General features: G+C 45.0%; 1 protein-coding gene across 2 annotated transcripts in view; it reads left to right on the top strand.

Moving 5' to 3' along the window:
• The window catches only part of ACOX3 (acyl-CoA oxidase 3, pristanoyl), a 255,408-nt gene that overhangs the window by 148,761 nt on the left and 79,777 nt on the right, over nucleotides 1-26,870 (top strand). For both annotated transcript variants that reach the window (XM_029591761.1, XM_029591769.1), the window contains exon 13: nucleotides 7,508-7,621. In XM_029591761.1, the coding sequence (XP_029447621.1) occupies nucleotides 7,508-7,621 (114 nt within the window). The remainder of the gene's footprint in view (nucleotides 1-7,507; nucleotides 7,622-26,870) is intronic.

Here is a 26,870-nt window from a genome sequence, read left to right as displayed (position 1 = left end):
TTGAGGTGTAGAACCCAACTCTCTCTGCCTAGGGCCCATTGTTTGGGTTCAGGTTGTTTCCCCATCTGTTACCAATAGAACTGTTGCTGTTGTGCCCATTGGTCCTCTTTTGTGTTGGGGAGCAGCCTGTAGTAGGGATTCACCCATGTGTGAGGACTACCATTCTGCTTGTCCTTGGCGAAAGCAGAATTGCCTACCTGTAACTGGTGTTCTCCAAGGACAGCAGGATGTTAATCCTCATGAAACCCACTCGCCGCCCTGTGGATTTGGGTTTCTCCTATTTTTTTTATTTTTAATCATAAATTCTATGTTACAAGACTGAAGAAGGACCTCGTGTGAACACATGGTATAGGGCATGCTGGGTATGCTCAATATGCCAAGTCAAAGTTTTGGAAACTGACAGAAGTTTTCCGTGTTGGGATGCATCTGATGATGTCACCTATGTGTGTGAGAACTAACAGCCTGCTGTCCTTGGAAAACACCTATTACAGGTAAGCAACTCTGCTTTCTATGAGCTCATTCTACCTGGGCTTAATCCTCTTCCTGGGCTGAAACTGTGGCTGTTGCACAAGAGGACATTTGTAAAGTGACTACCTGGTCCTCTTTGAACTCTTGTCAAACACTACCATTGCAGGTTCGGGGTAAGGAGGGCACATTTTTCGGAACTGGTGTTCTTAAGACGGCCCTCCCTTCCAGAATAGTTAGGCTTTGGACAGGCGGCCATACTCCTCTCCCCTGAGAGTTGATATTCAGGCTGGTTGGCCCCCCAAGCACCCAAAATAAAAATAAAATGGCAGGCCGAAAGACCAGCCTTCTCCGATTCCACCTTGGCTGAAATGGAAGATTGCCCCCTCCTTCTACCCCACAAAAGAACTTGCCCTAATGCATGTGCATACCATCTTGTGTCATGGATATTGTGCAGAACCCCCTTCAGTTCTTATTAAAGCTAATAACAAATAAGTACCACTTTAAAGGAAAGGCAGGTGAGTTCTGTGAGAATTTACATCCTGTTGATGTCTGAACACCCGGTTTGCTTTCTCAAATTCCTTTCAATCTTACTAATTATAGAAGTTAACAGTCATTAATGATACAGCTCCTAATCTTTGGCTAGACAAAAGTCAACCAAAATTGTTGTACAATAAATAAATTATTTAAAAATTTACCTAGACCTTTGAGCCAGACTCCAGATTATCAGCATAGCCTTCCATCCAAGAGAAATTAGACTGGATTTCCTAAATCATTTTTCAAATCCATAGCAGAAGAGCAGCATAAATGAATGTAAGAGAGAAAAAAATGAAAAGAAGAGAAAAGTGATATATGATATCTTGACTTGATTGTCTGAGCAACTGTTTCTGGTTTAGAAAGAATGAAATAACGCAAAGTAGTTTCATATTATAGGAAAGTATGGGATATGGACAGTAATTAAAATATTGACAATTTTGAGCTGTATTAAATCAATATAATTAATTTATGAGGCAATTTTTAAACTGGCCATTTTGTGTCATGGTTCCGCCTGCTGCACAGCCTCCCCTCCACCAAGAGTCCTCAGCAAGCTTTGCTTACAGCTATGTAAGTTAACTCCTCTCTGATCACATGACACCTCAGTTCCAGCCCTACTAACCCAGCCTGTCCAGTCCCTCGCTGCCTCTTCATTGAGTCACCTTGGCTCCTTGACCTTGTCATCCATGTTTTGCTTTACTGCCTTGGTACGTGGCCTACCCCCATCCTTCGGCCTTGCTATGTGGCCTATCCAGGCCTTCTGCCTTGCCTTGTGGCCTGCCAGGCCTTCTGCCTTGTCTTGCGGCCTACTTTGGCCTCCTGCCTTGCTCTTTGTCTTTCCAGGCCTTCTGGCCTTGCTCTGTACCTTTCCAGAACTGACTTTGCTCTGTAGCATTCCAGGTCCACCTGCCATGCTCAGTACCTTCTTGGGCTTTCCTGTCCAGCCTTATGACTTCAGGCCTTCTAGGTTTGCCTAGCCAGCCTTGTGCCCTGTTGAGCTTTCCTGTTTATTGTTGCCTGTTCTGTCTAGTCCTTGTCTAGTCTTGTCGTTGTTCTGCCTTGTCTTGCCCCCTGCCCAGCTCAGTCCCTTCTATGCCTTTCTAGGCCTTGCCTTTTCCTCTGGTGGTCCCATCCTGTACCATGTTCCAGCTTTCAGCCTGTACCGGGTTCCAGCCCTGCCTATATCCATCTCCTGCCTGCCCTCAGTACCAGCCCTGCCTGTATACCGCTTTTGCTGCCCTCAGTACTAGTCTTGCTTCCAGCCTTGTCTATATCCAGCTCCTGTCTTCCCTCATTACCAATCCAGCTCCCAGCCTGTGTTTGAAGCCAGCACCAGTCATGATGTTCACAAGAAGGCAAGTCCTACCGGCCCCCAGAACCCAAGGGCTCGACCTGCGGGGAGAGGGAGCTGGTTAGGCAGAAGACTACTTCAGTACCGTCCTGAAGCCTTGTGCCGCTTCTGCAAGTGTGCTCCTTGACTCCAGCCCACTGAACCGTGACAATTTGCTGCATAGTTCAAGGATACTTTGTACCCGCAGCCTTTGCACCAGCTTCCATGAAAAATGCGACACACAGATTGGAAAATACAATGTACATGTATTAGTTTCCTCCCCTAACCTAAACACATCCCTGGAATCGCCTCAGAGTGTAGCTAAAAGTGTACATTGTTTGGAATCCCCACATACCTTTCACTACGGTAAGGGTGGTCAATTTTCTGACGGCCCCTTTAGCTGGGTAAATCAGTACTTACTCTGGTAAATAGATTTTGAAAATCACCCTCCCTATGAAATGAAGATCAAAATTAGTGACAGAAGAAACACATACTGTCTTATCAGATATACAGAATGTTAACTGAAATTCTAATAAAATCACACTGTGCTGTGGAATCTAAATAATAGGCCTTTCTAGATAGTTATATTCCCAGGAGATAAACAGTGCTTTTTGTTCAATGCCAGGTGCAAATGTTAATGCTGTGTGTTTTCTAGTTCAAAACGTATGTGTTTTACCATGGTAACAGAAAGCTCTGCCATCTGTATTTTCTGCAATATTTCAAAAGTGCACATGACAACCAGTGGTACTCCCCCCAGTGGTACTTGCCCTTTGTCTGCTAAGTATTGAATAATTTTTAACAGCTGCCTGCAATTTCTTTTAACTCTTGGAAGAAGCATATAAATCATCAGTAACATTGTTAAAATAACACTGATAAAATAATAATAGTAAATAGCTAATACGAATCTATACATGCATATTCCATACAGAAAATAGAATTAAAAGTAAAATAACACTGAACGGTGCAGCTGCAAAGATTAAAAGTGTTAAACAGGCTTGGACATTGTTTAAAAAGACAATCCTAGAGGCGCAGTCCATATGTATTCCACGCATTAAGAAAGGTGGAAGGAAGGCAAAACAATTACCGACATAGTTAAAAGATGAGGTGAAACAGGCTATTTTAGCCAAAAAAACATCCTTCAAAAATTGGAAGAAGAAAATAGGATAAAACATAATCATTGTCAAGTTAAGTGTAAAACATTGATAAGACAGGCAAAGAGAGAATTTGAAATGAAGTTGGCCATAGAGGCAAAAACTCATAATAAATACTTTTTTAAATATATCAAAAGCAAGAAACCTGTGAGGGAGTCGGTTGGACCATTAGATGACCGAGGGGTTAAAGGGGCTCTTAGGGAAGATAAGGCCATTGCAGAAAGAATAAATGAATTATTTGCTTCTGTGTTTACTAATGAGGATGTTGGGGAGATACCAGTTCCAGAGATGGCTTTCAGGGGTGATGAGTCAGATGAACTGAACGAAATCACTGTGAACCTGGAATATGTAGTAGGCCAGATTGACAAAATAAAGAGTAGCAATCACCTGGACCAGATGGTATGAATCCTAGGGTACTGAAGGAATTAAAAAATGAAATTTCTGATCTATTAGTTAAAATTTGTAACCTATCATTAAAATCATCCATTGTACCTGAAGACTGGAGGGTGGCCAATGTAACCCCAATATTTAAAAAAGGCTCCAGGGGCGATCCAGGTAATTATAGACCAGTGAGCCTGACTTCAGTGCCGGGAAAAATAGTGGAAACCATTCTCAAGATCAAAATCGTAGAGCATATAGAAAGACATGGTTTAATAGGACACAGGCAACATGGATTTACCCAAGGGAAGTCTTGCCTAACAAATCTGCTTCATATTTTTGAAGGGGTTAATAAACATGTGGATAAAGGTGAACCAGTAGATGTAGTGTATTTGGATTTTCAGAAGGCGATTGACAAAGTCCCTCATGAGAGACTTCTATGAAAACTGAAAAGGCATGGGATAGGAGGTGATGTCCTTTCATGGATTACAAACTGGTTAAAACACAGGAAACAGAGAGTAGGATTAAATGGTCAATTTTCTCAGTGGAAAACAGTGGAGTGCCTCAGGGATCTGTACTTGGACTGGTGCTTTTCAATATATATATATATATATATATATATATATATATATATATATATATATAAATGATCTGGAAAGGAATACGACGAGTGAGGTTATCAAATTTGCGGATGAAAAAAATTATTCAGAGTAGTTAAATCACAAGCAGACTGTGATACATTACAGGAGGACCTTGCAAGACTGGAAGATTGGGCATCCAAATGGCAGATGAAATTTAATGTGGACAAGTGCAAGGTATTACATATAGGGAAAAATAACCCATGCTGTAGTTACACGATGTTAGGTTCCATATTAGGAGCTACCACCCAGGAAAAAGATCTAGGCATCAAAGTGGATAATACTTTAAAATCGTCGGCTCAGTATGCTGCAGCAGTCAAAAAAGCAAACAGAATGTTAGGAATTATTAGGAAGGGAATGGTTAATAGAACGGAAAATGTCATAATGCCTCTATATCGCTCCATGGTGAAACCGCACCTTGAATACTGTGTACAATTCTGGTCGCCACATCTCAAAAAAAAAGATTATAGTTGTGATGGAGAAGGTACAGAGAAGGGCAACCAAAATGATAAAGGGGATGGAACAGCTCTGTGAGGAAAGGCTGAAGAGGTTAGGGCTGTTCAGCTTGGAGAAGAGACGGCTGAGGGGGGATATGATAGAGCTCTTTAAGATCATGAGAGGTTTTGAACGAGTAGATGTGACTTGGTTATTTACACTTTCGAATTATAGAAGGACTAGGGGGCATTCCATGAAGTTAGCAAGTAGCACATTTAAGACTAATCGGAGAAATTTCTTTTTCACTCAACGCACAATAAAGCTCTGGAATTTGTTGCCACAGGATGTGGTTAGTGCAGTTAGTGTAGCTGGGTTCAAAAATGTCTTGGATAAGTTCTTGGAGGAGAAGTCCATTAACGGCTTAATCAAGTTCTTGGAGGAGAAGTCCATTAACGGTTTAATCAAGTTAACTTAGGGAATAGCCACTGCTATTAATTGCATCAGTAGCATGGGATCTTCTTAGTGTTTGGGTAACTGCCAGGTTCTTATGGCCTGGATTGGCCACTGTTGGAAACAGGATGGACCCTTGGTCTGACCCAGCATGGCAATTTCTTATGTTCTTAATAATTGTTAAACCACAACTACCCTGAACAGGTTCCTAATCCATAAACTGACCTAGCTAAAATACTCAGATATCCAAGTTTTTGTTTGTTTCTGAAAGGTTAAGAAACTACTTGATTACTGGATCTCAACTTGAAAACGAGTTTCGAATCATCGGTGCACAATAAGAAAAAGTGTAATTTACAATTGCTGTGTTATTTTTCTCTGAGGCTTTAATGATCTTTGCATGTTTTACACACAAGCAGAAAAGGCAGCATGTTCATACAAATTTGCAAAAGGCTTCTTACATTAAGGGCCTGATCTTCAAAAGCATTTATACGCTTAAAAATGGTTTTACACGTGTACTTTATCCATGCAAGTGGGTTTTTGAGAACTGCTACAATATATGCCATTGAATTCTCCATAGGATTTTCACGTGCAAGTGCACTTTACCCACGTGAAAGTTTTTGAAAATTGCTACGTGTAAATCCTTTTGAAAATTATCCCCTGGTTGTACAGCCAAGAAAATATAAAAGAATCCCTTAAAGTCTAATTTCCATGGCTTTTCCCATTTATTCTGTCACTATGAAAGATGGAAGTCATGCTGTTACAGAGCCCTGAGTCCTAAATTAACAAACATTTTTAGCATGTGTTAATAATCAACTTTACTACAAATCTACAAAAGTAATGATATGTATAGTAAGCATAGTGCAAGCATTAGTACAGGGGTGGCCAGCTTTGGTCCTCAAGAGCCACAAACAGGCCTAGTTTTCAGGATATCCATAACAAATACGCATGAGAGATATTTGCGTACAGTGGAGACGATACAAGCAAATCTATCTCATGAATGTTTATTTTGGATTTCCTGAAAACCATACCCGTTTGTGGCTCTTTAGTACATTTGCCCCCTGGAATTTCCCTGTGCTGATCTGCCTAAAGGGCCAGTTATTCTAAGAGAACACCATTTCACTGTTCTAACTTCCCCTGCCTCCCTTTCCCCTGCAACAGAAAAACCCAAAATAGCAAGGCCCTAATCTCTAGCATCCAAGTCCTGCAAGCTCCCCGCTTTGGAAAAGGTTCTTCATGCTGAGCCAGTCAGGAGGGCAGGCCTTTATTAGCTTGCTGTCCAGTGATGATCTGGCACCACCTATCAGGATTATTCCTGTTTTGGGGGTGGAGTCCTGCAGATCAGGGGCTTCCTATTTTTGTGGGAAGATATATTTGTGGGGGGTGTATCAGAGAGACTCAGAAGTTGATGAGGGAGAAGGCCAAGAACAAGGCCTCTCCTCATTACTAAACTGTTAGCCCACATTTGATGTAGTAATTAACTACAGCCCCTGACAGGAGCTAAATGTAATGCAAAAATAATGCATGTTAAATTGAGCTCCTGCTCAAGAAGCTAAAATACATAGCACACATGTTGCCTCATATTTAGTGCTTTGTATATAGTGCATTGATTAATTCAAATGAGTGATTTTCTCCGTGGAAACTATATACCAAACCAAAAGAAGCTCTGATGCCCTTGATGGCTTCGAGTAGGAGCTTCCGCATTTAGTCACTGTTCCGCTCATCGATATGAGCAGGTGAGATATGAAGGAGACCCTTTTCCCAAGGATGCATTTCACGGGCAGTAGGAATCCTAATAAAATGGCCAACAGATCTGGTTGGAGAGCAACACTTGTACTCTCACATATGCAAGAGAGAAACTCTTTCCAATAGGTCTGGATAACTGAACACAATTTTGTCAACAAGGGAACGCTGTGGTTCATTTATTAACATGGCTATTCCCATGATTCAGGGGAATTGCCAGGAAGCAACTTAACATCATAGTAACACTGTTTACATTATTTTTTTATTATTTTATTGTGCCAGAGTGAGTATTGCTTCTTGGCTTATGTCCTATTGCTACACACACACACAGCATGTATTATGTCTTCCATTGCTGTTAATGTGTTCATTGAAAATTTCTACTTCAGATAAAGTTCCTATTGAGTCTCCGCTTGGATCTGTAAACTTTTTGGAACGATTTGATGATATTCTTGGCCACCGATTTACTGCTTCCAGTGTAAAAGATTGCATAGACTCTTCAGGTAGGTCTCTTTTATGCTTTGCTGTCTACACGGAATTGTTTTCTATCAGAAGTTCTCCTGAATTTTATGATTTAGTTAACAATGTTTGAATGCAAAATTAGCCGAATGGCTGAACCTGAGTGAGATCTCAGGTCCCTTCTTGGAGCTGGCTTCTGTTCCAATGGACAGCGAGGGTTACAGTGCTAAGGAGGTGTCAGACTCTGGAGAGTCTTTGAAACATTTTCCTTTTATATATTCCACTTTCATATAGTACCTTGAAGTTCAAAACGTTTGTCACAGTTAACCTTTGAAATTAGTGGATCTGATATGTTAAGTGTAGGGACAATCTGTTGCATACCACAGATTAAGCCGCTGGTACTGTATGTTCAATATGTTGATTACACAGAAGTAGATTTAGAAATGGGATTTGAGGATAGAGGGAACTTGGAGAAGGGGAATGAATTTCAAAGCTAAAGAACAATAAATGGAAAGGCAAATAGGTACAGGAATATTTCTAAAACAAAGTTAGGGAGAGAAGAGTGAATTCTGAGCAGAGCCTTGGTTAAGGAGAGGTGAAAGTGAGATGGAAGATGGGGCAGTTGCATGCAGGGCTATGAATGAAAGTGAAAGGAATCTGAAGTTAACACAATGGAGGTAATTTTCAAAAGCACATATGCATGTAAACCAGCTTTTGGGAAATTACCCTGTGGGTCATATGCATGAAAGTGCACACAAAAGTGATTTTGTGTGTACTTTTGTATGCACTTGAAATAGGCATTCCCAGGGCGGGGAAACCATTTATGCGCATACTTTCGATTTTGAAAGTATTCACATAAATGCATGCGTACACATTTTACACCTGCTCCCAAGTAGACAAAACCTGTGTGCACGTATGTTACGCAGAGATAAGTGCGGACCTGCTAATTTTCAAAACGTTCTTAGGCACATAAGTCTTCACGTTCTACATGCGGACTTCAGCCCCCAAGTCAGCTGTTATAAAATTGCCCTCAAAAAGAGATGGAGCCTCTGTGGAGTGATTCAAAACAGGAGTTAAAACATCAAGATTAAAAGATAATACTGGTCGCATTGTTGTACACTGTCTGAAAATAAGAAAAGTGGAAGAAGGAGAGGCCAGTGAGGAAGGTTGCAGCAAATGAGAGCAAAGGAAGATGAGAGAATGGGCGAGGGTGTGGGCAGGAGAGACACAAGGGAAGAGTTGGACTTTTGAATTGATGTGGTAGAAGAGGTGATGGGATGGTGATCAAAGATTGGGCTGCAGGAACTGGAAGGAAGGCACACCATTCAGAAGGGTCTAGTAGTCACTAAACCAGAGGTTGGATAGCAGAATAATATTTGAGGTTGGCATAGATTTGTATAGCAGATACTGTAAATAGTGATAGGTAAAATCAAAGTAATAGATAAGGTTTCCAGAGAACAAGTACAGAGAGAAATAAGAGATCAAAGACAAATCCTTACCCTGCCCTCCCATATTCCTGTTATGGTGCATTTGCAGTGGGTACTCTGAACTGCCATCCCCACCCCTCATGAAAGTCACATGCGTTTTCATGGCCCACAACCCACTCTTCTTAAAAATTCCTCAGATTCCACTTATCAAGCTAGCCAGTCCTTGGGAAAATCTTCTCCACTAGAAGGAAGCCGATAAGGGGAATGGAACAGCTCCCCTATGAGGAAAGACTAAAGAGGTTAGGACTTTTCAGCTTGGAGAAGAGACGGCTGAAGGGGGATATGATAGAGGTGTTTAAAATCATGAGAGGTCTAGAACGGGTAGATGTGAATCGGTTGTTTACTCTTTCAGATAATAGAAAGATTAGGGGGCACTCCATGAAGTTAGCATGTGGCACATTTAAAACTAATCGGAGAAAGTTCTTTTTTACTCAACGCACAATTAAACTCTGGAATTTGTTGCCAGAGGATGTGGTTAGTGCAGTTAGTATAGCTATGTTTAAAAAAGGATTGGATAAGTTCTTGGAGGAGAAGTCCATTACCTGCTATTAAGATCACCTAGAGAATAGCCACTGTCATTAGCAATGGTAACATGGAATAGACTTAGTTTTTGGGTACTTGCCAGGTTCTTATGGCCTGGATTGGCCACTGTTGGAAACAGGATGCTGGGCTTGATGGACCCTTGGTCTGACCCAGTATGGCATGTTCTTATGTTCTCTCTTACCTATCATGACACCAAAAACAAAATGACACCAGAAATACTCTGAGCTAACTGTATTTTGCAGGGGATGTTGAGTCATGGGCCAAAAGGCCTGAATCTGGTTAAAAAGGTCAAGGGGTGAGTATTGTGGCCCAGAGTCCCGATCATGTTGAGAGTGTCCATGGTTTCAGGGGATCATGGTCTGGGAAGTTCCTGGCAGTAAGGTCCAGTCATCCCTACAGTTACTGGCCCTATCATTTTGGACTGGTTAGCATTAGGAAACCTGAGTTGCAGGTCAGGGCCTTCATTACCATAACTGTGCCGACTTCAGCATAGTCATGGTAAATGTAGACCATGAACTGCACATCATTACTACTTACACTGGGTGTTAAAGTCCGATGTGATGCCATCAGGTAACTCCCACTGCCATACCAGTTTTAATGCTAGTTAGTACATAGATCCCTAAATCATTCAAAATAGCTTAATGAAGAAACAGAAACCTAAAACTGTAGAACCATTACAAATAGTAAGCAATCAGCACTGTATTAGCAATCTTACTCATATTAAACAATTAATTTTTTCATGATGTATTGCTTTACTTTGTTCTGTGTTTTTATGTATGTTTGATCTCAAAGCCCATCTAGGTTTATAGATAGCAGGAGCTAGAAATACTTTTAAATAAATGCATTTCTAGGTTTGCAGAGGAGCATGGAATAACACAAGTGTGAACAGTATCTTAGTTTTGAAAGATCTAAATCATTTTGCATGTAGGTCACACTTCATATATTACCAATAGTGACTGAGTTAGTGGAAATTTGCGTAGGGAAGCCCAGCAGTGTGTTACAGTGCTAATTAATTCCTGATGTGCTGAACTCACCAGCAAACATTTTTAAAATGTAAGTCAGGGTGTAAAACCAATAATCCTTTCTGTAATGTCTAGGTATTCTTGTGAAATTATTTGTTTTGTTGCCATATGAATAGACTGTTATCAACATAACTGCATTGCTAAGCTAAGCTGATGTCTTTGGGGAGTTATGCTGATAGTTTAACTAGCAAGCACAGAGATAAATGTTATGGATGCCTGTTGGATCAATTTCCAGTTTTAATTCTGAAAGTCTTGGAAACCATATGTACCTCACACACACACACACAAGGCTCTTTCACAGTAGTAATTTGGTTTTGTGTAGTATGTTTCATCCATTTGCAGTAATAATTGTAGTTGGGTATACAAATGCACAGGGATGTTGAGTGTATTCTTAGCATGACAGTGTAGTTTCCATTTGAAATAAAATTTTATTTTTGTGACACAATGGAAAAGTATATAGTGTTTCTTTCCCCATATGCACATATGTGAGTTGTTATCCAGCAAACTATTTGTGATCATTATCTTGAAAGAAGAATTCGGGGAAAAAAAAAACAATGTATGAACTTTGGACTTATAAATTGACTGCCTCAACCAGGCTGAAATGTGCATCATAATAAAAGGTTGGATTCAGTGTTCATTTGGTATACGGTAGTTTACCAGCCTGTAGCTATACCATCTTGGGCTGCAATCCCTAATCTCGCAGAAGTTGAGCATAGTTGGACCTGTTTATTGCTTAAATAGATGACCTTCAAGCAGTGGTATCTTTACACAGAAATAGAGGGGTAAATGGGGGACACATTAGATATGGACAAGGGCAAGTCTAATCAATGCGTTTTTGTACCTTGCCCACCCCCATAGTATGGCCGGCTGCCTTTCCTGCAGGAGGTGCAGGCCCTCGGGATGCTGTACCATTGCCACTAGTGCCACAGTATAAGATTTCAAAGCCTGGGACAAGTTCTTACTTTGATAGTTTCTTATATGATCTCCTCTTTGTATCCTACCCTGCCCCTAACTGCTTTTTGCATCCGTTCCTGGAGCTGTACATCTCTCCTTCCCAGTGAGATTTCAGGGCACTGGTTTCTTCCAAACACAGAAATTGGACTGGGTCAGTTAGTTCCTCTTCTTTCCACATGGGCCATCCTTCTGGTCTTACTCCCTCATCTATTTTCTCCTTTAACTCCCCAGTTCTATATTTCTCTCTTTCTGGCTCTCTGCCCATAATCTCCACCCTCTCTCACTCTATTCTCATCCTGCTCCCAGCTCACCCCTGCATAGGATTGTTTCTTGTCCCTGAGCTGCTGACCTGGAAAAATGTTGGGGAAAGATATCAAGATATATATACCAGGTTGTATGATGGTACCAGAAAGCATGAGTTTGAATCCTAGCATTTCTGGGCCTTTGCTAAATGGTGAAGGAGAGATAAAGCTAAGCTCTGAGCCAAAAGCGGAGAATGGTCTCTTCTTGACGTTTCGGCTGAGATTGAGAAGCAATACAATATGAGGAATTAATGCCCTGCCCCTTGTCTCCGTTGGAGATATGATGATGTAATGACCATTGCCAAAAGAGGATTAAAGCACCCATAAAAAAGTTACATTTTCAGAAGCTACAATCTATAATTTTAATTTTAAAATGATTGTGCTTTCTTCTTTTGCTGTCTTTTTTATCACATTGTTCTTCCCATTCCCTTTGCTTTGTTTAGCTGACTCATGAATCGTTTTGCTAGTTCTCCTTTCCTATCTCTCCTGATTTTCCATCTGTCTCTCTCCCTTGCCATGTCTGTCTACCTCTCTTCTCCATCTCTCTCAGCATCTTACCATTTTCTTACTTATGTCTCTCCTGTGACTTTCTCACCATCCCCAGCTCTCTGTCATTCCCTTTTTCTTCTCATGAGTCCCCAGACTCCCTTTCTATTTTCAGCCTTTCCCTCTGTCCTCCTCCACCCCTAAGGACACCCCTGTCTCCCTTTCCTCTGTCTCCACCACGCCCCAGGACTCCATCTCTTTGCCCACAAGGATTATCTTTTTCTCTTCCTTCAATCTACTTCCTCCTCCACCACTAGGCCATCCAGAACATGGGCGTAACTGAGGGAGCTGCTGCCAGGCACAGAATAAGATGTAACCATGGGAAGAGGAGATGCTGCATCCTCCTCACCATCTCTCATGATCCCTAAAATGTGTCCAGTTGCAGCAAAAGTTGCACCAGGGACTGAAATGTAGAGTGTAAGGGACCATCTACAGTGCAGTCCTCCTGCCAGCAGGGTCCCTCAGTGGGCCGTGGTTCCCGTTGCTCAGTCATTTAAGCCCTATGGCTTCCTCTCATTTCTTTTTCCCTTTTGTAAAATCACATATACAGTGTAGACACTTTCTCACAGGACAAGCAGGATGGTAGTCCTCACATATGGGTGACATCACAGGATGGAGCCCAATCACGGAACACTTTTGTCAAAGTTTCCAGAACTTTGACTGGCCCCTACTGGGCATGCCCAGCATGGCACTAACCCTGCAGCCAGCAGGGGTCCCCCTTCAGTCTTCTTTTTTCCGTGCAGCAGTAGCCACGCGCTTAAGGAGCTCTGCAGAGATTTCTGTCAGGAATTTTCCTCACGGAATTACTAAAAATTAATTTACCCCACAGGGGTCCCTCCTTCAACTTCTTCAAGCCACGGTACTCCAGTAAGTTTTTTACCCGTTTTCCATCTATTACTGTCTAGTTTGGCCCTCACAGCCTACCGGCCGTCGACCATACCGCAGCTCAGTTTTTTCATGGCCATGGCGTTGGGGTTCCGCCAATGCCCGGACTGTAATCGCACCATGTCCATCACAGACCCTCACAAAGTCTGTGTAATGTGTCTCGGATGTGAGCACAATGTCCTAACCTGCATCAAATGTGCCTTTATGACACAAAAAGGTCGCAAGGCTAGAATGGAGAAAATGGAACTTCTCTTCCATGATCAAACCCCGATGCCATCTATTGCATCGACGTTGTCAGAACCGGCACAGTCAACTTCACTCCAATATCGACCTCCGGCCGGTGACCATCCGGCATCGACAACTTCTCGGCCTTTGACACCCTCTACTCCCCCTCAGGACCAAGGGGATCGTAGAGATAAACATCGCCACCGGCATCAAAAGTCTCGGACCATCGAGGGAGCGAAATCATCGACTTCGCCATCGTCCGAGCCGCCGTCGAAGAAGCCCTGTCCAGAAAAGGCACCGACCTTTTCGGCGACCGGGTAACGGAGGCAACCCTCACCCGACAGGGTATCGGGAGCCGCGACTCCGCCTTTAACGGTGGTCCCTCCGGCTATGCCTCTGCCTCCTTCTTCTGTTCCGGAGCCGGGGCTGCTTGCTCCAGGTCTCCGAGAAGAACTGGACCGTATGATTCAGGAGGCCATCGGCAAGGCGATGCATTGACTCCAAGTTCCTCCGACACCGGTACCGATTGCGGAACCGACCACTGACCCGATTCCAGCAGCGTTGGCATCACTGCTATCGAGGATGGAAGAGCTTATGGCCGCTTTTCCACCGATGGACCCCGGGTCACCGATGGCTCCGATGCTTTGTCATTGGGAGGAGAAACACCGTTCCGCATCCCTCCATTGGGAGTTCTGCCGATGCCTCAGCCATCGATGCCAATACGTCCGTTGGTGCCACCGATCCACCCATCGGTGCCGACGCATCTATCGGCACCACCGAGCCATCCATCGATGCCTGCACAAGTGCCTTCGATGCCTCCAGTTATTCCTTCGAGTCCTTCGGAGCCTCAACCAGGACCTTCAGGGATCCCACCGCCCCGTCCTCCTCTAGTCCCTAGAGGAGCAGGTGCTGATCCCTATGACCCCTGGACTGATGATTCTTCACCAGACACCGATGATTTGCCTTCACCTACTGAAAGCAGAAAGCGTTCTCCTCCAGAAGACCTTTCCTTCATAAATTTTTTGAAGGAGATGTCTGAATTGGTTCCCTTCCAATTACAGACTGAACAAGATGACAGGCATCAAATGATGGAGCTGTTATAATTCCTGGATGCTACCAAGGAAATAACCTCCATCCCTATCCACCAGGTTCTTCTGGATCTCCTCAAAAAGAACTGGGAACATCCTGGCTCTGTTGCTCCAGTCCACAAGAAAGCTAACACCACCTATCTCGTTCAGTCAGCTCCAGGCTTTCGCAAACCTCAATTGGATCACCAATCTGTGGTTGTTGAGTCTGCCCAGAAAAGAGCAAGGAGATCCAAACCTCACACTTCCTTTTCCCCCAGGCAGGGAACATAAATTTCTAGATGCCATTAGTTGCCGTGTCTTCCAGGGATCAATGCTCATCTCCAGAATTGTCTCTTATCAGCTCTATATGACCCAATATAATAGGGTCTTATTTAAGCAGATACAAGACTTAACAGACTCCCTGCCTCAGCAATTTCAAGAGCAACTCCAAACCCTAGTAAACAAGTGTTTTGAGGCAGGCAAGCATGAGATCATATCATCTTACGATATCTTTGACACTGCTACCAGGGTATCTGCAGCTGCTATCTCGACAAGATGATGGGCCTGGCTCAAGTCTTCCGACCTTCGCCCTGAAGTTCAGGACAGATTGTCTGACCTCCCCTGTGTAAGAGACAATCTGTTTGGCGAGCAGATTCAACGGACGGTGGCGGAACTAAAGGACTATCATGAGACCCTGAGACAGCTCTCTCTCATGCCTTCTGAATACTCTTCAAAACAGCCCTTTCGGAAGGACTCTAAGAAGTCATTCTTCCGCCCGAAGAAGTCCTACCCGCCACCAACTAGAACCCGTTCTACGAGACCGTTTCAAAAAGCCCAGTCTCGTCAGACACGGAAACAGAAACCGCAAGCAGCCCCTCAGCCGGGCCCTGCTTCTGGTTTTTGACTCCTGCATAGAGAGCAGCAGCCAGCTTCCATGGCCCCACATACCAGTGGGAGGTCGATTGTGCCATTTCAACAACAGGTGGCACTCAATCACCTCAGACCAGTGGGTCCTAGAGATAATTGCTCAAGGTTATCGTCTGATCTTTCTCTCCATTCCACCGGACTTCCCACCTCTACCGACGTGGAGAACATCCAACCACTCGCTACTCCTGGAGCAGGAAGTCACCCTCCTCCTCCAGTCCAGAGCAATATAACCAGTGCCATACTCACAACAAGGCGTAGGGTTCTATTCCCGGTACTTTCTAATCCCCAAAAAATCGGGAGGCGTTCGTCCAATTCTGGATCTACGTGCCCTCAACAAGTACCTTCAGCGAGAGAAATTCAAAATGGTAACCTTGGGCTCTCTTCTTCCTCTTCTACAAAGAGGAGACTGGCTCTGCTCTCTAGACCTCCAGGATGCATACACTCATATCGCGATAATTCCATCTCATCGCAAATACCTGAGGTTTCTAGTAGGCCCCATGCACTGTCAGTACCGAGTGCTTCCATTTGGCCTTGTGTCTGCACCACGAGTCTTCACAAAATGCCTCGTTGTAGTTGCAGCCTTCCTCAGGACTCAAGGTGTTCACGTCTACCCCTATCTAGATGATTGGTTAATCAGGGCTCCCACTCAGCAAGCTGCTCTGTCATCCCTACATCTTACTTTACACACTCTAATTTCACTTGGATTTCTCGTCAATTACGACAAATCCTACTTAGTCCCATCTCAAACCTTATCGTTCATTGGGGCAGACTTGGACACCTTGCAGGCAAAGGCTTTTCTGCCTCAACAGCGAGCTCTCACTCTCATGTCTCTTGCACACCAGCTGCAGTCTCAGCACTCCACGACTGCACACCGCTTTCTCATCCTGCTGGGACACATGGCGTCCTCAGTTCAGGTCATCCCAATGGCCCGTTTGGCCATGAGACTCATGCAGTGAACTCTAAGGTCACAATGGACTCAATCCATTCAGCACCTTTCGACCATTGTCCATGTAACCAACTCACTCCGTCAGTCTCTCGCCCTGGTGGAGAAATCAGGTCAATCTCCTCCGGGGCTTGCCCTTCCAGGCTCCAGACCCTCAAATAACTCTCACCACCGATGCTTCCAATCTCGGCTGGGGAGCCCACATGGCCGATCTGCAGACACAAGGATCTTGGTCTCCAGAGGAAGCCAAACACCAAATAAATTTCCTGGAGTTGCGAGCAATCAGATATGCTCTCAGGGTATTTCATTATCGTCTCTCCAATCAAGTCATCCTGATCCAGATGGACAGCCAGGTGGCCATGTGGTATATCAACAAACAGGGAAGAACGGGCTCCTACTTTCTGTGTCAGGAAGCTGCGCGGATATGGGCGGAGGCCCTCTCCCACTCGATGTACCTTAAGGCTACCTACTTGCCGGGAGTGGACAATGTGTTGGCAGACAAGCTGAGTCGCACCTTTCAACCGCACGAGTGGTCTCTGAACCCCTCAGTAGCGAACTCGATCTTCCAACAATGGGGTTATCCTCAAATAGACCTATTTGTGTCACCTCAAAATCGCAAAGTAGACCACTTCTGCTCTCTCACTCGCAGCCAACACTATCAGCCAAGAGACCCGTTCTCTTGGCTGATAGTGTTGGCTGCGAGTGAGAGAGTGTTGGCTGCGAGTGATAGTGATAGTGATAGTGTTGGCTGCGAGTCTTGGCAACCAGTCTCCTATATGCATTCCCTCCACTTCCACTTCTTTCGAAGACTCTCGTGAAATTACGTCAGGACAAGGGAACCATGATCCTGATAGCACCCCACTGGCCACGCCAAGTGTGGTTTCCAATACTTCAGGATCTCTCCATTCGCAGGCACATTCCCTTGGGAAAGGACCCCCTTCTAATCACTCAAAACAACGGGTGCCTCCGCCACCCCAATCTTCAAGCCTTGTCCCTGACGGCATGGATGTTGAAAGGTTAATCCTTCAGCCTCTTAACCTTTCTGAACCAGTTTCCTGTGTCCTGATTGCATCACGGAAGCCTTCCACGAGAAAATCATATTCTTACAAATGGAACAGGTTTACATCATGGTGCTCTTCTCAATCCCTTGACCCCTTTACTTGTCCAATCACAAGGTTTCTGGACTATTTCTGGCATTTGTCAGAGTTGGGTCTAAAAACTTCCTCCATCAGAATGCATGTCAGTGTGGTGGCCGCCTTCCATAAAGGTGTTGGGGATGTTCCTATATAAGTACCACCCCTTGTAACACGTTTTTTGAAGGGCTTGCTTCACCTCAAGCCGCTTCTGCGTCCTCCGGCCCCTTCTTGGGACCTCAACCTTGTTTTGGGTCGGCTCATGAAACCACCATTCGAGCCTCTTCAATCCTGTGACCTTCGATATCTCACATGGAAAGTGATTTTCCTTTTGGCAATCACTTCCGCTCGCAGAGTTAGTGAATTACAGGCTCTAGTTACCTACCCGCCTTACACTAAACTTCTGCAGGACCGGGCAGTACTTCGCACGCACCCTAAGATCTTACCTAAGATAGTTTCGGAGTTTCATCTCAATCAATCCATTATACTACCTACCTTTTTTCCCAGGACCCATTCCAATCCAGGAGAGCAGGCTCTGCATACTCTTGACTGCAAACGGGCTCTAGCGTTCTACCTAGACCGTACAGCTGCCTACAGGAAAAGCACTCAATTATTTGTCTCTTTCCATCCTATCAAATTGGGGCAGCCTGTGGGTAAGCAGACTCTCTCCTCCTGGTTAGCGGACTGCATATCCTTTTGCTATCAGCAAGCAGGCATTCCACTTCAAGACCGTGTTAAAGCACACTCTGTGAGGGCCATGGCGACTTCAGTAGCACACCTACGATCAGTGCCACTTCCTAACATCTGCAGGGCTGCTACCTGGAGTTCTCTCCATACCTTTACAGCCCATTATTGCTTAGACAAAGACGAAAGACAAGATTCCATCTTCGGCCAGTCTGTCTTGCGCAACCTATTTACAACGTACCAACACCCTTCCGCCTGCCCGGTGGGGTTCAGGATGCCCTCGGGCAAATTTCATCCCAGGACTAGTGCCTTGCATGCCTGACTACATTTGGTGCATACTCGGACATCCTCAGCTCGGTACTCACCCATATGTGAGGACTACCATCCTGCTTGTCCTGTGAGAAAGCAAATGTTGCTTACCTGTAACAGGTGTTCTCACAGGACATCAAGATGTTAGTCCTCACGAAACCCACCCGCCGCCCCGCGGTGTTGGGTTTGTAACGTTTTTCTTATTTTATTTTCGGCACTACCTGTAGCGTTTTAACAAGACTGAAAGGGGACCCCTGCTGGCTGCAGGGTTAGTGCCATGCTGGGCATGCCCAATAGGGGCCAGTCAAAGTTCTGGAAACTTTGACAAAAGTGTTCCGTGATTGGGCTCCATCCTGTGATGTCACCCATATGTGAGGACTAACATCCTGCTGTCCTGTGAGAATACCTGTTACAGGTAAGCAACATTTGCTTTACTGTTAACAGTGCAAAGGGGTTTTTTTTTATGAGGATAGGGAGTTTTAACTTTCACTGTGTAATTGTTTCTGAAGTGGTAATTAATAAGTTCAACTACTCCCGGGGGAATTCTGCGCTACTGCGGAATGCAGAATTTGCGCAGAATTCCTCTTTTGTGCAGATTTCCTCCCTCACATCGCAGATTTCTTAGATTTCACCGCCGCCGCGCAGATTTAATCGCCGCTGCGCAGATTTCCTCCCTCTCTGCCCTTCCTCGCACCATTGCCATTGCCTCGTGATTTCCTCCCGCGCCGGAAAAGGATAAAAAAAACCGGAAGCATGCCGGGGGCATCGCATCACAGCACGTCACCTGCAATGAAAAATTACAAGTGATCCCCAAACCCATTTCCTCTCCAGCCCTGCACCGGTTCCTTAGCAGATTAAGAGCGAAGAGCTCCTTCAGGTACACGCGGCCCCAGGGCAGGTCTGGGCAGCAGCGCACCGCCTCCAGCAGCGGGGTGCGCAGCTCTCGCTCCCATTTCAGTCGCACGGCTCCCTGCCGGTTTGAGCCTCCTCCTGAGAAACAATTTTCCAAAAGTAGCCCAGCGTAAAGGCTCCCCCATATCGTCCCCAGTGAAAAATCTGTTTATCCATGAAATCTCTATTTTTAATGGTAAAGATGACAGCGCAGAAGAGAAATAACACAACGCGTTGTTAATTTTCCCTATAGCATGCACCATGGTTTAGCTTCCTCCTGGGCCCTGATAGGGAAGGGGGAAAGAGAAAGAGAGAAGGGGAAAGAGAGAAAGAAGGGGGAAAGAGAGAAAATGGGGAAAGGAGAAGAGGGGGAAAGAGAGGAGGAGAAGAGGGAGAGAGAAGTGAGGGGAATAGGGAAGGGGGACAGATTCAGGTGGAGAGGTTAGCAACAACTGCAGCAGTCCCTGCCAGCTTGGCTCATCTGCCAGCAGCAATTGACACTGCTGGCAGATGAGCCAAGTTGCCAGGGACACTCATTGCACTGAAGTGCAGAATAATTTGCAAAAAATATTGTGTTATTTTGAAAAATAAATGTGCAGAATTTTGCAGAATGTAAAAAATGCGTGCGCAGAATTTTCATTTTTTTGTTGCAGAATTTTTAATTTTTGTGTGCAGAATTCCCCAGGAGTAAGCTCAACTAATAAAAATCCGCACAAAGTCCCTTCTATCAAATTTGGGCATCTTGGCATTATCCAGGAAAGGGCCTTTTCAGTTGCAGGCCCTACCCTGTGGAACATGCTTCCTGTAATTGCACATGATCTCATGTGTGAAATCTTTTAAAAAGGCGTTAAAAGCGTATTAATTTTGTCAAGCCTTTAATGATCATGTTTAAAACTGATGTACTTTTATCACTTTCATGGTCCTATTTTTGTCTCAGAACGCAAGCTTTCCATCCTGATACCATCTGAAGCTTCCTTGAACAATCAGTATGCTAGTTGTTTTTTTTGTTAAGATTTTGCTGATTCTTTAGTCTGTAAGGGAGTCGTATTCTAGCTCAGTGGTTCTCAACCTTTTTTGGGCCGGGACACACCTGACAGATGGTTCTCACATGCGTGACACACTGAACATGTGACCGTCACGGGGCTAAATGTAAACATGCACTCTGCATCACAGGAAATCCCCTCAACTCCCAGCAATGAGTGTAGAGCAGATCTAGGGCATTACCCTGTATAACTCGCCATACAAAAAAGATATTCTGGTTCTGATGACATCTCAGTAAAAGCAAAACAAACTCCTTTTACTACCAGGCAAAATAGCCTTCCTTATGAAAAGACAGTAATTTACCACTAATGCCTATCCTATTGAGAAAACACAACAAATAAGATTGATACAAATGCCTACATGCTAGTCAAATACCTCATCTCGGTCACACACCCTTCACCAAGTACAGAAAAACCACAAATTATAAATATGGAGACAGAAACTGGAATGGAAAACAAAAAAAAACCACTCTGCATGCAGTGAGAACCTGGAGAAATGGAAAGAGAAATATAGCACCTAACAGACTCTCAGGATTTGCAATAATGCACACAAACTAACCCACACAAAGTTACACCTGCATTATGGAACACATTCAAACAGTAACAACCCTATCTAAGAAATACAACTATTAAACCAGGCCCTAAACCAGTAATGGCTAACCTATGACACGCGTGTCAGAAGTGACACGCCGAAATGTTTTTGCTGACACGCGCAGGGTTTCGTGGACTATTGGGAATTTTTTTTTTTTATCGGCTGCGCCGAGCCGATAACCCAAAAACACAGCCCGACCCTTTAAAATTAGTTTTTTAGTATCCCCCCACCCTCCGGACCCCTCCCCCCCATGCCCCCGAGTGCAGGGAGGCTCATGCAGCACAGCGACAGGCAGATGGGCAGGGCCCTGGTGAGGCTCACGTCATCACGGCCCGAAGAAAAAGATCACGTTTAAACGCGCTGATGATGCTCCTCCTTCCTGCCTGTGTGGCCCCGGAAGTAAACGTTGCTGGAGCCGCATGGGCAGGAAGGAGGAGGAGCATCAGCCCGTGCAGAAGAGGAGCAATGCTTACGGGCCGCCGTGAATCCCAAATCTCAGCGGCCCGAGAAGAGGAAGAGGCCCAGTAGCAGGGCCGCCGCGGCCCGAGAAGATCAGGGCTGCTGCAGAGCCCATCCTGCGGCGACCCGAAAAGAGGAGGCCCAGAGATGACAGAGAGGCTGAGGGTCTGTAGAGGGTGTGTGTTTGCGTGTATGAGATGAGTTGAGAGATTGTGTGTGAGAGTGAGGACCTGAATGTTTGCAGAGACAGCATGTGCTTGAGCAAGACAGCATGTGGGAGTGAGAGCCTGTGTGTGTGAGTCAGACAGCATGTGCCAGTGAGACTGTGTGTATGAATGATTGTATGAGAGAGAGCATGTGACAGTGAGAACCTGTGTGTGTGTGTGTGTGTGTGAGAGAGAGAGAGAGAGAAATCCATGTGAGAATGAGAACCTGACTGTGTGTTTGAGGGAAGAAGATGGAGCCACCCACTCTTCATTCACGTCCTCTAGACTTTATGGATCCACAGTGTATATCCCATGCCCCATTGAAGTTCTTCACTGTTGTGGTCTTCACCACTTCCTCCAGAAGGGCATTCCAGGCACCCACCACCCTCTCCGTGAAGAAATACTTCCTGACATTGGTTCTGAGTCTTCCTCCCTGGAGCTTCAAATCGTGACCCCTGGTTCTGATGATTTTTTTCTGACGAAAAAGGTTTGTCATTGTCTTTGGATCATTAAAACCTTTCAAGTATCTGAAAGTCTGTATCATATCACCTCTGCTCCTCCTTTCCTCCAGGGTGTACATATTTAGATTCTTCAATCTCTCCTCATAAGTCATTTGATGAAGACCCTCCACCTTTTTGGTCGCCCTTCTCTGGACCGCCTCCATCTTGTCTCTGTCTCTTTGGAGATACGGTCTCCAGAACTGAACAGAGTACTCCAGGTGAGGCCTCACCAAGGGACCTGTACAAGGGGATAATCACTTCCCTTTTCTTACTCGATATTCCTCTCTCTATGCAGCCCAGAATTCTTCTGGCTTTAGCTATCGCCTTGTCACATTGTTTCGCCGACTTCAGATCATTAGACACTATCACCCCAAGGTCTCTCTCTTGCTCCGTGCACATCAGCCTTTCTCCCCCTATTGAATACAGTTCATTCGGATTTCCACTCCCCATATGCATGACTCTGCACTTCTTGGCATTGAATCTCAGCTGCCATATCTTCGACCACTCTTCCCGCTTCCTTAAATCCCGTCTCATTCTCTCCACTCCTTCCGGCGTGTCCACTCTGTTGCAGATCTTAGTGTCATCGGCAAAAGGCAAACCTTACCTTCTATCCCATCTGCAATGTTGCTCACAAAGATATTGAACAGGACCAGTCCCTAAACCGATCCTTGCAGTACACCGCTTAAAACCGCTCTCTCTTCAGAGAGAGTTCCATTTACCATCACACATTGTCTTCTGTCTGTCAACCAGTTTGCAATCCAGGCCACCACCTCGGCACTCACTCCTAAGCTTCTCATTTTATTCACCAGTCTCCTGTGTGGGACCGTATCAAAAGCTTTGCTGAAATCCAAGTAGATGACATCGAGTGCTCTTCCTTGATCCAATTCCTTGGTTACCCAGTCAAAAAAGTCAATCAGATTTGTCTGACAGGATCTTCCCCTGGTAAATCCATGCTGCCTCTGGTCCAGCAATTCTCCCGACTGTAGATAGTTCACTATTCTCTCTTTCAACAGTGACTCCATTACTTTTCCCACCACCAAAGTGAGGCTAACCAGTCTGTAGTTACCAGCCTCTTCTCTATTCCCACTCTTGTGAAGCGGGACCACCACAGCTCTCCTCCAATCACTCGGCACCACTCCTGTTTCTAGGGATCTATTGAACAGGTCACACAGTGGGACCCGCCAGCACATCTCTGAGCTCCCTCAGTATCCTGGGGTGAACTTCATCAGTGTTACACTCGGGCTGTGTTCTGGTGTTGTGAACACCACCCAGAAGGGTGGCTCCAGGTGGAGAGAGATAGGGATGGCTGGGAGCAGTGTCAAAATCCAGGCTGGGTCAAGGCAGGCAACAGTGTCAGGGTCCAGGCTGGGTCAAGGCAGGCGGCAGACCACAGTGTCCGGGTCCAGGCTGGGTCAAGGCAGGCGGCAAGCAACAGTGTCAGGGTCCAGGCTGGGTCAAGGCAGGCGGCAAGCAACAGTGTCAGAGTCCAGTAGTAAGACAGAGAGCCAGAAAGCCACACACACACACACACGCAAGGCAGAAAGCCCGAAGGCCACACACACAGCAGGGCAGTGGACCAGGAGTCCCCACACGCACACAGTAGGACAGCAGACCCGAAGGCCTCACTCACACGGCAGAGCAGAGGGCCTGGAGGCCTAACTCACACAGCTGGGCAGAGGGCCCGAGGACTGCACACGCAGTAAGCAAGGCAAGGCAGGGCAGAAGGCCCGAAGACCACACACAGTGTAAGGCAAGGCAAAGCAGAGTAGAAGGCCCGAAGGCCACACACAGCGCAAGGCAAGGCAAAGCAGGGTAGAAGGCCTGCAGGCCACACACAGCACAAGGCAAGGCAAAGCAGGATAGAAGGCCTGAAGGCCACACACAGAGCAAGGCAAGGCAAGATAGAAGGCCCGAAGGCCACACACACACAGCGCAAAGCAAAGCAAGATAGAAGGCCCGAAGGCCACACACAGTGCAAGGCAAGGCAAAGCAGGATAGAAGGCCCGCAGGCCACACACAGCACAAGGTAAGGCAAAGCAGGATAGAAGGACTGAAGGCCACACACAGAGCAAGGCAAGGCAAGATAGAAGACCCGAAGGCCACACACAGCGCAAGGCAAGGTAAAGCAGGATAGAAGGCCCGAAGGCCACACACAGCGCAAGGCAACGCAAGGTCCAAGACCACACGCACAGCAAGCAAGGAAGGCTAGAGCAGGGAGCCCAGGCAAGCTCGATGCCGAAGCACTGAGGGAACTGCCAGGCAGGGATATAAAGGGAAGTCCTGAACATAGAGTGAACAAGGGAGATGGACTGGGCCCTTCAGGAGAGCCAGCTCTAGAGGGACCCCTGGTGGTGAGGCAGTTGCACAGCAGCCATAGCCGTAACAATCAGGCCACTTTCAGTTTCCCCAGCTCTTCCCATACATTCTCTACTGTAATTGGAGTTACATCTACTCCACTCCCCTCCAGTTTCTTGTTAACTAGCGATGGTCCTTCTCCAGGGTCCTCTTTAGTGAACACAGAACTGAAGTATTTGTTTAACATTTCTGCCATTTCTTCGTCTCTCTCCACACATGGATCCTTTCCACCTTTCAAGTTCACTATACCACTTTGAACTTTTCTCTTTTCACTGATGTATTTAAAAAATGTTTTGTCACCTCTCTTTACCTCCTTGGCAATCCTTTCTTCCGCTTGACTTTTTGCTGTCTTGATTACTTTCTTTGTCTCCCTCAGTTCTACCAGATATTCTTCTTTGTGCTCCTCCCTTTGGGATCTTTTATATTTCTTGAACGCTGTTCTTTTAGCCTTTATTTTGTCAGCCACCTCTTTTGAGAACCAGATAGGTTTCATTTTTCTTTTGCTTTTCTTTACTTTTCTAACATAGATTAGTTGCTTTGATAACTGCCCCTTTTAGATTGGTCCACTGTTGATCCACATCTCTTTCGTTTTCCCAGCCTTTTAGTTCTTCCTCCAGGTACTTCCCCATTTCATCAAAGTCTGTTTTTGAACAGCAGAACTCGGGTTTTTGTGCTTCTTTTTCGTGCCCTTTTTGTGATATTAAACCATACCGTTTGATGATCACTGGAGCTGAGGTGGGCACCCACCTGGACGTCTGAGACATTATCTCCATTAGTGAGCACTAAGTCGAGTATAGCTCCTTCTCTCGTGGGTTCCATTACCATTTGTTTGAACAAAGCTACTTGCAGGGCATCTACTATTTCTCTACTATTATTAGATTCTGCAGATGGGATTTTCCAGTCTACATCTGGTATATTAAAGTCTCCAACGATCACCACTTCTCCCTTCTTTCCTATCTTTTGGATGTCTTCAACCAGACCTCTGTCCATCTCTTCCTTTTGGTTTGGAGGCCTGTAAACCACTCCAATAAAAATGGATGCTCCATCTTTTTTTAGGTTGGGCCATAGTGCTTCTTCATTGCCCCATCTTCCTTGCAGCTCAGATGCTTGGATATTGTTTCTGACATAAAGAGACACTCCTCCCCCTTTCCTATCCTCTCTGTCCTTCCTTAACAAGTTATAGCCCGGTATTACCGTATCCCAGTCATGAGATTCCGTAAACCATGATTCTGTGACAGCAACAATGTCCAAGTCCACCTCCACCATTAGGGCTTGTAGATCTGGGATTTTATTGGCCAAATGTACGAGCATTTGTGCTCATAGCTTTCCAGCTTTCTTCGTTCAGTTTACTGCTGTTCCTGGACGCCTTTTGTGACCTCTTTAGTTGAGTTTTGTTATCCACTTTTCCCTTAGCATTTGTGCAAGGGAAAAGATTAGTGCCTCTGATGACAGAGTCATTCATCACAGTGAGCCTTTTCCTTTGGTTTCTGATCTGGAATTTCAGTATGCATTGGGGTTCTCTCTTTTCAGATAACACTTCAATCTTTTTCTCAAGAACTTCTTCAGTATTTAATACAGAGAAGGCATTTTGTACTTGTTGCACTTGATACAGTGTGTGTCTCTGGATCACAGGTCTAATTCTACCAAAGCCCACTGTAATACTGTTTTTTTGAGTTCCTTAATGCCTCAAATACATAAAACTAGAAGAGCTAGGCCAGTTCATACACTTTATAGTTTGAATTTACCTAGCCAGGTTCTGCAGGCTGTATTAGAATAGTTAGGACTCCAGATTTAACAACACTATTTGTTGGAGTACTGTTTTAAAATATAGAGAATATGCAGTACCTCATGGTAACCGGTTATTCAACAGATGACACTAACATAAAACCAGAAGGAAAAGTATTCTCTGCTTCAGTAAATGCAAAACATGATGAGAAAGGAGGTTTTTTTTTTAATTTTTGGCTTTAATTGTAATAAGGATCAAATAATGTTATGGGAAATGTCAAGCCACGTTGTGGATCAAGTCATTCATTTCCCTTGGATTAACAGCTCCACAATTCTTTTCTCACTTGTTGTTCACTGAATTTGTTGAGTACCTTTCTTCTGAAACATTTTCTAATTCCTGAATTTGGGTGAATTAACATCACTGATTTTCAAGAAACCTGGTTTGGTTTTCTTTCTTTTTAAGAGGTCTATAGCATTTAAGATGAATATGCCTGTAAC

Source organism: Rhinatrema bivittatum, chromosome 1 (genome assembly GCF_901001135.1).
Source record: "Rhinatrema bivittatum chromosome 1, aRhiBiv1.1, whole genome shotgun sequence".
Lineage (NCBI taxonomy): Eukaryota > Metazoa > Chordata > Amphibia > Gymnophiona > Rhinatrematidae > Rhinatrema > Rhinatrema bivittatum.
This window is presented reverse-complemented; position numbering and strand designations above follow the sequence as displayed.